Below are 12,742 nucleotides of genomic sequence, written 5' to 3'. Positions count from 1 at the left end.
AAAGCTAGACTAGTTAATTCACACTGCAAATTTTCAGCTGTGGCATTCTCATTAAATTTGATCAAGACTTTACTTAAATCTTCCATTGCAGATATATGAAGCCCTTGTTCTCTTATGTTTGAAAAGTTCCTAGGGTCTAGGCATGCATAGTCGGCATACAGTGTTTCACTAGCAAGAAAACGTCGAGTTATGCTCTCCGTGATTACATCAAGGATCACATTGTGTACTTGTATCTTATATGCCATGATGGCATCAGATATTACTTCATCTTGAGAACATTCACCAGCCATGCTTTTCTTCTTTCTTAACCTTTTATGAGGCAAGGTGGCCTGTACTTCAAGTTCACAATCTTCAAGTTCTTGTAGTTTGTCATTTGCCCATCTTATAAAATCATCTGCACTGTTCTTGACCCCTTCAAAATCTCTGGCAAGCTTTTTGAGATTTTCCTGTGTCCCTGTGACCATGTGATGAGCTTGTAATACATCTAAGCCACTTGTTTGTAGATATTTTGACAACGGGGATGTCAGCTCAAAAATCCGAAGAAATATATGTGCTGTGAGAACGGTCTCATATTTAAGCAGTGATTCTACGTAAGTTTTTGCCTTTATTCGTACTTCTGGCTTAGATCTTGAGTTTTCTTCAATCTTTGCCAATGTTACAATAAGGTCAACATATAAAGCCGAATCAGGTTTGGAAAATGATCCAAATATTTTTCTAAGTGCTGCATCTTTGGACCACCAGCGTGTTTCCCCAATCACAGAGAGTCTTCGATGGTGTGGGTCCTGACTGACATTTAGCCATACATTCATTCGTTGATAAGACTCACGAATAAAAACTGCAACATCATTTATTAGATTAAATAACGATGCACTTGGAATTACAACCTTTGTGGTGTCAGCCAGTACTAAATTGAGTACATGTGCGTAACACCAAACATGAATTTGGCCTGGAGATTCTCTGGACAACCATGTAGAGAAGCCTCTATACTGTCCTTGCATGTTAGCTGCTCCATTGGTAGAACTACCAGTGCAATTTTTATTGTCAATTTTACATGACTGCAGAACTTGCCTTAGTAAGGTAAGAAAGTATTCACCTGATGAAGACTCACAATCGACCACTGCCAGGAGCTTCTCATGAATACAGTCTGTCACATAACGAACAATTACTGAGCATTGGTCTCTTGAAGTAATATCCTGAGTTGTGTCAATTTGCACTGAGAACATCCCAGCTTCTCTAACACCGCTTGCTACTGCCTCTTGAATTAACTGTTGTATTGTTTCGACAAATTTATTTATTGTTGTTTTGGAGAGCAAAGTTACTAATGATCCTCTGCCCTTTCCACTTGAATGTGACTTCTTGCTTTTTGCTATGCAATTGTTGACATGTTCTTTAAGGCAGACATCATACTTGCTAAGAAGTAAGACCAACTCTAAAAAATTTCCATGATCAAGTGAATGGTCCTCCAATGTGTATGCAGCCTCAAATTTGTTGCCTCAATAGCTAAGTCCACGTTTCCCAATCACTTTCACAATGTCTATGACACGCTCCAATATCTGACGTCTTTTTCTGACTTGTTCTCTGTGTACAGACATTTGATTACTATGAAGTAAGTGATTGATATCTGCACTGCTGGCATTCAAAAAATAAGCTTCAGTACTTGCTCTGTGCATTGCACTTTTTTCATGTTCTTCAATTCTTTGATGAATATGTCTCCTGTCTGTCATTCCTTCAATGAATGGATTTGTTAATGAACTCTTTGAAAAAGCCAGACAAACAGAGCAAAATACAGCATGTTGGTCTTCACAGTAGGTCAGCCACTTGCGATTTGATCCATCTTTGCGGAGGACAGCTTTCTTTATGACAGGGTCACTGATGTTTTGTTTTGGGTGACAATTAAAAAATAAGGCTAGTTGACTTGTTTTTGGCCGAACAAAGCAATTGAATCCAGAGTGGTCTTCTAAACTCTGGATACACATAGAGCTACTTGTTTCATTTAAATTTGGCATTTCTTCACACTCCTGTTCTGGCAAGAATTCTGTCATAACACTGACTTCTTCTCTGGGTATTATATCTGTTAGTTCTGCAATGTCATGCCCACACACAGATACAGTGGTCTGTTCCTTCTGCTGACTGGTGCTGGCAGAATCCGGAATACATAACTGTGTTCCACTTGCTTGATTAATTTCTAAAACATCATCTTCCCAGGATGGATTCTCAGGAATATCGTGACCTTGTTGATGGCGACTAAACATATGAGTTATTTTAACACATTTTTTGGCATCAGCTTCAAGATTCTTCCTTTTCTTCTCCCTGATTTTTTCTGCACCACCTTTTTGTTTTGGTTTGGTGTCCATGTTTTTTTTTCAAACAAAGGTTTGGAGGGAGGAGGCAGAGAGGAGTGGGGGAGGCAGAGAGGAGAGGAGCGGGCGAGTGACACAGAGGCGGGTAGGGGGAGAAGGGCAGAGATTTAACCCTTTCCTCGAAGGGCCAAAGGATGCTGTCTTTCCATCCGATCAGAACAAGCCCGATTTTTCGAACCCCAAAGCAGGAGCAAGAGCTATCAGGAGAAGGAAGGAAACAATTTGCACTAATTAGCTTGCACTTCTAATTGGCCATCAAAAGCTGCCGTGAGGCTCCTGAAGACCTAAGCCAGTGGGGGGGGCGGGGAGGGAAGAGGAGAGGCTAAGGAACCTGACGGGAAAGGGGGCGGGGGCAATGGAGAGACCCGTGCAGTGTGGAAATCCGATGTGCTGAAGAATGATAGGGATGGGAGTGTAGATATTCCCTCATTAGCGGAGCTGACAGGCAGCTGATGCAGGAGAGTGGTTGTTGCAGCTGGCCTCAGAAAGCGGCGCGGAGCAGCACAAAGGGAATCGATCGTCTGGGGAGGGGAGACTCCCTGGAGAGGCTCCTCTTTCCCCGCCTGTCGGCTCCTTTGCCTCCGTTCGCCGTTCCCCCGCAGCCTCTCGAGGAAAAAGGCGCGGTAATAAATGCAAACAAGAGAAAGGGGGGTGGGGGTGGAGAGTCGTCCCCGGCCTTCGCATGCCTCTTCCCCTTCCTTTCCCGTTCAGCCGGGATCGCCCTCATTCCTATAGATCCACGCGCTCCCCGGGGAGGGCTTTTCTCTCCCCTTTATAAATAAAAGAGGCCGGGGTATTATTCTGTCGGTGCTGCCACGGTGAGTGATGTCAGCCCTCGCCTAAAATAGAGAAGGATGGACTGCAAATCCAGAGTTAAACCTTCCAATCCAACCTCAGCCAACACCATGGCAATGTGAAGTCCCACCGCCACCTCTTACACACACACACACACACACACACACACTGAGAGAGAGAGAGACAACCTCCCGTCTCCCTCTCTCTCACCCATTATCTCTCTCTCTCTCTCACACACACACACACACACAGAGTCTCGGGCATCGCCCGCCGGCTCCCCAAGTGAGGGCGGAAAGCGCGCAACCAACCAACCAAAGCACCCGGGGAGCCAAGGGCCGGTGGCCACGCTGCCTCCGCCTCGCCGCTGCTCGCTGCCCATCGCCTCTCTTCCCCCCTCGCCCACCCGCCCGCCTGCCCCCCCCGGACTTTCCCCGCCGCTTTTCCCTTTTTGCGCCACTGCTCTTCTCTCAAGACATTCAAGCTCTCCGACGACGTGAAGAAATCTCCACTCCGAGCCAGGAGGAAGAGGAGGCGGCAGTGGTGGTGAAGGTGGTGGAGGAAGAGGTAGTGGCGGCGGTTGGGATCGCCACAGCCCGGCTTCTTGGATGCTCGCCTTTCGGAGCCAGGAGGATTTTACAAGGCAGGAACTAAAGAGGTTCTTCTCCGACGACGCCCGGAGATAGAAAGGACGGACGTGCCTCTGCACTGACGCAGGAACTGGCCGTTCTGACCATCGGCCGTTCTGGCATTTGCCAGAACGGCCAGATGGCCAGTCTGGCCCTGAACAAGAGTGAGCTTCGTTATTGGAAGAAGGCAATACACACAGACAAGGAGATAATAGATTTTTTTCCATAAATACAAACCGGCAGATGGCTGAGTGCACACTTAGAAAATGTACGTTTTTGCATGTCTGGATATGCTAAAAGGTTACAAATAATTAGAATGCTTTTCAAAGCAATTATGTATTTTAAAGATGTACTCTCTTTTTCAACATGTATTTTAAGGGTATAAGCTCTTGCATTTTTCAAAATATGATTTCAGTTCTTTTTTATTTTATTTATTTATTTATTTATTTATTTATTTATTTATTTATTTATTTATTTATTTATTTATTTATTTATTTATTTATTTATATCCTGCCTATCTAGTCAACTCAGGACCACTCTAGGGATAAGGTAAGAGTACAAAAGGTAGAGGGGGATATGGGGGGAAAAGAGGGGGAAGGAGAACACAAAATGTACTGTCATCCAATCTGTTCATGTTGCAATATCAAGTCAACTTTTCACCCTTCTACAATTTGATTGCCTTCCCGGTTTCAACTTACAGTTATATCTTAGTTTAATTCTAAGTTATTCAAGCACTATCTGGTGACTCAAGCCATTTATATAATAAATCCCACTGTTCAGTTGCCTTTTGTATTGGACAGTCTTTCAAAACTTCTGATAGAACATCCATTTCTGCTGCTTCCCATATCTTCTCAATGTATGTGTATGTGTATAAAAAAAAGATAAAGAGCAGAAAAGTTTCAACTCACATATGATAAGAAGAGCCCTACTAGGGACCTAGAAAAAGATCATCCAGCACATTTACCAAAAAACACCAGGTTGGGTATTACCCATAGAGGCCTTTTTACACAATTACACACACACACACACACACACACACACACACACACACACACACACACACACACACACACACACACACACACACACACACACACACACACACACACACGAGATTTCAGTTCTTGTCTGTGACTTCTATAGCTACACATTTATAACTGAAATATATTTTCTGACTTAAGTATTTACCTGTAACTTAAGTTCAACCTTCATATATTTTTAAGCATTTGCACCTGCAGCTTTTTTCATAGATGTAAGGCTGAGTTTTAGAAGATGAAGTAAATGTTACATACTTTCAATAAATTTTGAATTATTAATATTTGGATTTTTATGCACAGAAACTAGATGAATAACGCTTGTAGAAACAGGCAAGCTGGTATTGCCTAAATAATTATTCTATCAAGGGAAAATAAATTGTAGGATTGTCAGTCTTCATAAACATCCTTGTTTATGAAGACTAGTAATTTTTTATTCTCATCCACAGAATAGAGATGGAGCATCTAAACTACTTATACCTTAATACACTGATGAACACTGATATGATTCAGAAAGTTATCTGATTTCACATTGAAATTAAACCTGTAACAGAAAAATGTCAGCTGTGATGGACCTGCACAGACTCAAACTACCAAGGAGTGCTACAAATCTTATTCTGAGGACTTTGTTCCAGTGCATCTGACTTTGGCAACTGAGTGAACCAGTTTAACAATAAATAGTATTTACAACATCTTAAATGGATTCTTTTTGAATTTACACCAATTTCTAACACCTTTTACTTTTTCCCCCTGTGCCTTTTCTACTTATACTGCTGGGATAGGAAGCACTGGCCGCACAGATCTTATTTTCTCAGTTCAACTACATCACATCTTTCTTTTATCTCACAGTGTATGTTCTTTGTGCTTGGCTAAACTTATATATATCCTGAAATGTGGGACAAATATATGACTTCCCGTGTCTCTGCAGTTTGAAATCAGGACCAGAAAGATGCCCACTGTCCTAATCCCAAAGCAGTACAGTGGTGTCCCACTTGACGACGATAATGCATTCCAGCAAAATCGCTGTTAAGCGAAATCGTAGTCAAGCGAAAAAAATCCCCATTGAAATGCATTGAAAACCGGACAATGCGTTCCAATTGGGGAAATACTTCATCGTCCAGCGAGGACTGCTCATAGAGAACTGCCAATCAGCTGTTAAAAATCGCTGTAATGCGAAGCTTCCGTCCGGAAAGGAGCCATTTTGAGAAGGGAGGAAAGCCATTTTGCGGAGGGAAGCCTTTTTGCGGAACCGGAAAGCAGCCATTTTGAGAAGGGAGGGAAGCCATTTTGCAGAGCTGGAAAGCAGCCATTTTGAGAAGAGAAGGAAGCCATTTTGCGGAACCAGAAAGCAGCCATTTTGAGAAGGGAGGGAAGCCATTTTGCGGAGCCGGAAAAAAACAGGCTCCTAATCAACATAAAGCGTATTTCCCCCATTGGAACCATCGTTTCGCGATTGCAATAGTGATTGCAAAAATGTCATCGTCAAGCAATTGCGACGTCATGCGGGGTAAGCATTTAGTGGGGCACCACTGTATAACTCAGCTGTGCTGAGGGGCAACAGACTGCAAAGGAAGAGTAAATCCTCCATACCTTTCCGCTGCCTTTAGCAGCTTACAGTGGATGACTTTCAGTCAAAAGCCAACTGCTGTAACTAGCAGAAGTTCTAGAATTGGTAGAAGTGAAAGGAAAACATCTAGTCACTACAACCAGCAAAATGTGTTGCTTTCTAAAAAGAAAAATAATGTAATAAAACATTGAACAGCTTTTCTAAAAAAGCACATGATGAAACATTCACTTCACTTACCACTTCCTGGTCTAAGCGAGTTACCATCTCTTCAAGCTTTTGGTGGCCCTTCTTGAGGTCTTCTTCTGTGCGCTTCAAGGCATTGAGTTCTGCTTGGGCACGGTCCATTTCTTCTTTCATTCGCCATCTCAGTTTATCACTGACTGCCGAAATAAGAGAAGCTCGAATAGTATCCTCACTAATTGTGCCATCTCTACTGGGACCTGCGGGACAAAATTCACAATAAAAAAATCACACCTCTCAACTCCAAGGATGTTATAAGGCATAACGGTTTAGAAACATTTTAAAAGTAAAATTCATAGAATTGTATACCACATTAATCTGTAGAAGCTACTCTCCTGAAGGTGTATCCATGAACTTTCAAGTTGCTTAAGAATCTATTATCCTTTTGCAGCATAAGAAGATATTGCCCGCATTATCAGAGTACACCTATTAACTTTAAAATCAATTATTTTCTATAGAATTCTGTATTTATAGTAACATATAACTCAGTTTTAATCTGTTGATTAGTTTTAAATACTATGTTGAAAGAAAATTAGGCCTTGAATACAGACATTCAAATTTCACAGCCATCCAATCTTTTTGAACTATTTTGATGTAGATGGATATGCCTCCACATTCAAAACCTGATTCTGCAAACATATAAGTGCCTTTGTCAGACTACTAGCCCTAATTATTGTTTGAAGAATACTTCAAGACAATGAACTGCAACAGTGCTACATGACACAATCAGAGGCTACTTTATTTTTGATACAGATATTTCTTTTGTTTCTACAATAATGTGTTATATAAAAAACTACACAAACAAAATTTGACACAATAGTTGTCTTGCACAAGTGAGGTTCTTTAGTTAAATCTTTCCTTCCAATATTCAACTTCCAAATTCACACTACATACTACTTTCCCCATTGCATCCTCCTGTTCTAGGAGCGTCTACTTTCGATTCAAGTTATATATAAATATTAATGTTTTATCTTAGTAATTACCATTAATCATCTACAAACATAGTCTTCATAAGTGTTCAATAAATTGTTAAAGTTACACAGTTCACAATAAAATCAACTCTAGGAAAAAATCAAAACAGCACTCTAATATAAAAATTGTATTTTACCTTAACACAGCAACTCAAAAGTGCCCAACTGGTATCATGTGTAGTCTGTTGCCATCCATATGATTTCAGTATTAAAATGCCTCTTCTTAATCATAGCCTTTCTCACAATTGTCAGTCCATTCTTTTCTATATAAGATGTTCACTGTGGTACCAAAAGCAGTTTAAAAAATGTCATCATGATACAGTCTGTTTCGGCAATTTCTTCACCAGAAGATCTTCAGTATTAATTCTCTTTGCGCAAATATCCAGCCAGCAGAAATAAGTGAACTACCAAACATGTCTATTCATGCTATGTTTGCAAATCTGTTCTGTGTGCTTTAGAGTCACTCACTGCTGTTGCATCTTCATGCCAAAATGGTTCTGGGGACCAGTGTCAATCATACTTCCCATTTGACTCCAGTTGATGAAAATGCACAGTATATTACTAGTCGTTTTCCACATTTCTTGCTCTTTATATTTCCTTTCTATGCAGTTTTGATGGATCAACAGCAACATTAGATGAAAGCTCCTCAAAGGATGATTGATTTTTTTCAAGTGTTCCAGATTCTTTTCAATGCATGTAAAGTCTTGTTACCAATTTCCATATACACACTGAAGTGTTCTTATTCTCTTTACAGAAACATGGATCTTGGACTCATTTCAGTTAAGTCATAGTCTTCAGGCAATGTCTATTATTTTGATCACCACTCTCTAATGTTTCTCTGCTCTTCTTTTAAAAATACAAGCTTGGCATATATACAAATCACTGAAAACTAGTATCAAACAAAAAACCTCTTCATAACCAGCTTTATGTAAATTAAACCGAACATTCTTTTAACACTAAAATTTTAATACACTTCAGTACTTTACAATTATGTAAAACAATGATAAATTTCCTCCAGAAGGTTTTTTTCTTAAAAAAAAGTTTATATCCAAAATACCCTCTCTCCAAACAGTGCCAATATTACTTTTCCATTATAGTGGAAGCACAATAAACATAATTTAATATGAAAACTCCATTCTACTTTCATTTCATTTCTGCTGAAAAATCTACTACAGTTAATATCGTCATGAAATGATCCACTTTTATATATTTAACACATCATATAGCAATTTTAAAGTAAATACACATGTATATTTCTGAAAAAACAAACCAGTATGAAAAAAACCTTATGACACATGCTGCTAAATGTCAACCAAAATAAAAACATCAAGACTGATTTTAATAAGTTACTTAGGCTCCAAAATGAAAGTGTGAAAAACAAGCAAGGACGAGAGTCAGTACCTATAGAACTAAAACAAATATAGTGGTGCAGTTTTTCAACAAACTATTCACTCTTCCCATTAAATAAGTTAAAAAGGGAGTTATGATACCTACTCAAACACTAGCATAGCTAGAAAACAAGGGAACATAATTCAGTCTAAAATAGTAGAAACCCAAATATCCAATTCTACTTTCTCTTCACTTTAATAAAGTATTATGACCATATTGGACTGGCTTGACTATCAGGCATTCAAAACTGTAAATACTAGACTGCAAAACAATATGTGGGAGCCATTCTTCTTTCAAATATTAACTGCCTTTTTCTAATGAACTTTAATAGGCAGAATCAAGACCACACTTTGTAATATAAGATTGAAAAATATGATCTCAAGTGATTAGCATGAACTTTAAATTTTTGGAAATGCACAGCATTTTAGCAGAATTAAAATGTCAAGCTTTAACTAGCTAAAACAACAAAGACAAACTATTGCTTTAAGTAAAGGTGTTCATGTATATCAATTTCTATGAAATATAAATCTGTCTCAACTCATTTTATTGCTGAGTCAAAAATTTCTTTGGCTGTGGGCAATGCTGGGTTTCCACTAATGGAACAACACAACCCAGAAGAAGAAAGTTGTGAGTGATGTCCTCTTCCCACTACAGCTCCCCATGTACCCCATAACTACCTCTAAAGAAATGGGAAAGTTGCTAGAGTTATTTTCAGGCAGCTGTCATAGATGCAGCAGGAAGGAGAAGAAAAAGAAGTTCCATTACACTTGTGCTGCAATGCCATGAGAGGTTGGACTGAGGCACAGTTACAGTTGCATCTAATAAACCAACTGCTATGTCATATGACTAAGAGGCAAATTAACACAAGCATTCTGGTACTTGCAGGGTGAACTTGCCATAAACCTGAAGCAATCCAGCTGGCTAGGTAACTGAACATGGGTATAATCAATTAACATACTGTCGTCCCTGTAGGTTTTCACACACTATACTGTACACATAACTAGCCAAGCTTCTGACGTGTAATTTTTCCTTTCCAAAAGTTGCATTCTTATTACTGATCACAAAAAGGGTTCATAGGAATAAAAACAAAACAAAACATTTGCTTCAATAATATGAGCAATTTACTTTAAAAATATAAATATACTGTATTGTTATATGCTAAGTCACCATACAGACTCATGTCTTGCTTATTATCTCTACGTACACAAACACAAGCACACACATATATGTATGCACCTTAAGTCAACTGTATGTAGCAATGTTTACTATGGAAATCCGCCCTACATTATTACATTAACAATGCTTTTGTCTCAATCAGCACTTTCAATACTTAAAAAAAATCTTAGTCTGAAACCACAGATGATACTTCTAAGTTTTCCTTACACAATTTTATTCTATTGTTGTCCTGACTAAGTATTTTATGCACCACACACTTTCCCCTAAATATGGAAAGCATAACTATTTTTTTCAGAAGGGTTTTAAATCAGGGTCAATTCTATTTTTCTTCTATTTATGGTAGAAATGCCACTATATGATTTTGACAAGTTTCTGGAACTGAAAAATCATTGAATGTCAGAAGACTGTATCTGATTGCACTTTCACAGAACCTGCATCTCATTTAAAGTCATTTTAGTTCATACAAATTTCTGGTGTGTCTGAGAGCAAAACATCCTCACCATACTTTCAGAATAAAATTATGGGTGGACATCAAAGCTAATCCACATGCTTCAGTTAACTAAGCTATTTTGTATGGCTAGGACAAAGGCCACCAGCATTCAAATTAGTCTTTTAATCTACAAGATGCTTTCCCTAAAACAACAAATAAAATCCTATGTAAGCAGTGAGCTCACATGTGGGTAGCCAAACTGTGTATGTTTCGGTGGTGGTTGTAGGTTTTTTTGGGCTGTTTGGCCATGTTCTGGAGGCTTTTCTTCCTAACGTTTCGCCAATCTCTGTGGCTGGCATCTTCACAGACAGAGTTCTAGCTCTTGTCCTCTGAAGATGCTGGCCACAGAAACTGGTGAAACGTTAGGAAGAAAAACCTCCAGAACACAGCCAAACAGCCCGAAAAACCTACAACAACCATTGGATCCTGGCCACGAAAGCCTTCAAGAATACATTGTGTATGTTTCTTTCTCCTTCCAAGCGTGTGTGTGTGTGTGTGTGTGTGTGTGTCTGTGTCTGTGTAAAAATATATAAAAATTCTCTGTATATCCCCATTTAGAATAAGTAACATGTTCTCAGCCTGCAATGTTTACTTGTGGAGACTATCCTTAATATAAATAAAGCAACAATATAAAGTCCAAAAATTTAACTCTGCATGTTCACACATTTGAAAAATGCAGAGGGAAAAAAAGAAGGCTGCCATTTTATATTTGTAAGAAAAAACATGATTTACTGAGCACCTTCAAGTACATGAACCCTTAACATTTTCTATCACTTCCATAATTAGCCACCCTTTCAGGAGATTATGTGGCACACAGCCATTTATTTTAGGAATACTCAAGACACTTAACCTTTGCCATACAGAATCTGGTTTCAGAAATGACATTACACTACTGACCTTCCAGTCTTGCACACCAGGAATTCAGTTAGAAAAAAGCACAGCCAAGGTTGAAGTTAGCAGTGGAAGAAACAAATGTTGAATCTATATCTATATAACTGAAAGCAGGGCAAAATTACTCTGGAAATACATTCCAACAATTTCAAAAGCAATAAACTATTCCTCAGATGCAACTTAGCAAGAAATTTTAAATACACGCAGGGGATGAGGCCAAACATAATAATAAATATTGGTAGGTGTATCCCCCACACTAGCACCACTACCATTAAGCATTTACAGACTGGTTAAAACCTTAATACACTCTTAATGTTGGGTTTATATCCCATGAGCAATGGTCAACATCCTGAAAATAAAAACCAAAACAAAAGGAAATACTGCACTTTAGAAAACAGACAACAGAAAATAGATGAAAATATGTAAAAAGGTTTGAAAAGGTACCTAATTTCAAAGCAAGTTGGACTACACATTTGGCGATAATCGAAAAGTGTTCACGTAAGGTTTGCATAATTTGCCATGGATAATTGTGGCTAACTGATGTGGTGCTGGAACATGTCTGTCATGGAACTAGTTATGCACTCAGCTGCACAACTGAGATGTGTCCTAGCACCTTCTCAAATAGTTGCCACGCACCCTTTACACAAACATCAACAGAATTCCAGTCATTGTGTTGGAAGGGAAAGTAAAACTTAATTCTTGAAACAATTTATTTCACACCAAAATTATTAATGATCAATGGAGTCATTTCAAAATAGCTTTTAGCATTGAGAATGTTTATCTCTACGATATTTATAGTGTTTATCTTACATTGTGCAGAATTCAAAGCATTTCAAGCAATCTTCCATTTAAAAGTTTATAAGCACAGGAAGGTGTTTTATCCTGGGTCTTATCATTTGTCCATCCAGCCTAGCACTATCTACTCTGAGAGGGAAAGAGAAGGGGTACTAGGCAGGTGTCTCTGCTAGCTGAATCTTTTAACTTCAGGCATCAGAAACAGAACTTGATACACTCTGCAAACAAATTACATGGCTCTGCCATTACTCCACGGTCCTTCTTTTTTCATTTCCCTTTCCAGTACAACAGCTCCAAATTTAGATACTCCATAATGGCACTGCATGAGATGCTAGGAGCTTCTAACGGTAAGCAATATGACCCTTCGTTCTGTGGAAGTTCATTTCACAGAAAGTCTTGGATCTTAGC

At 39.0% G+C, this 12,742-nt stretch overlaps 1 protein-coding gene across 1 annotated transcript in view; it reads right to left on the bottom strand.

Annotated features, from left to right (window-relative positions):
• Positions 1–12,742, bottom strand: part of TSG101 (tumor susceptibility 101) — a 45,938-nt gene that overhangs the window by 5,643 nt on the left and 27,553 nt on the right. Inside the window, exon 8 of the mRNA XM_020810897.3 lies at positions 6,620–6,822. Within this exon, the coding sequence (XP_020666556.1) occupies positions 6,620–6,822 (203 nt within the window). The remainder of the gene's footprint in view (positions 1–6,619; positions 6,823–12,742) is intronic.

This window comes from Pogona vitticeps, chromosome 1, assembly GCF_051106095.1.
Source record: "Pogona vitticeps strain Pit_001003342236 chromosome 1, PviZW2.1, whole genome shotgun sequence".
NCBI lineage: Eukaryota > Metazoa > Chordata > Lepidosauria > Squamata > Agamidae > Pogona > Pogona vitticeps.
This window is presented reverse-complemented; position numbering and strand designations above follow the sequence as displayed.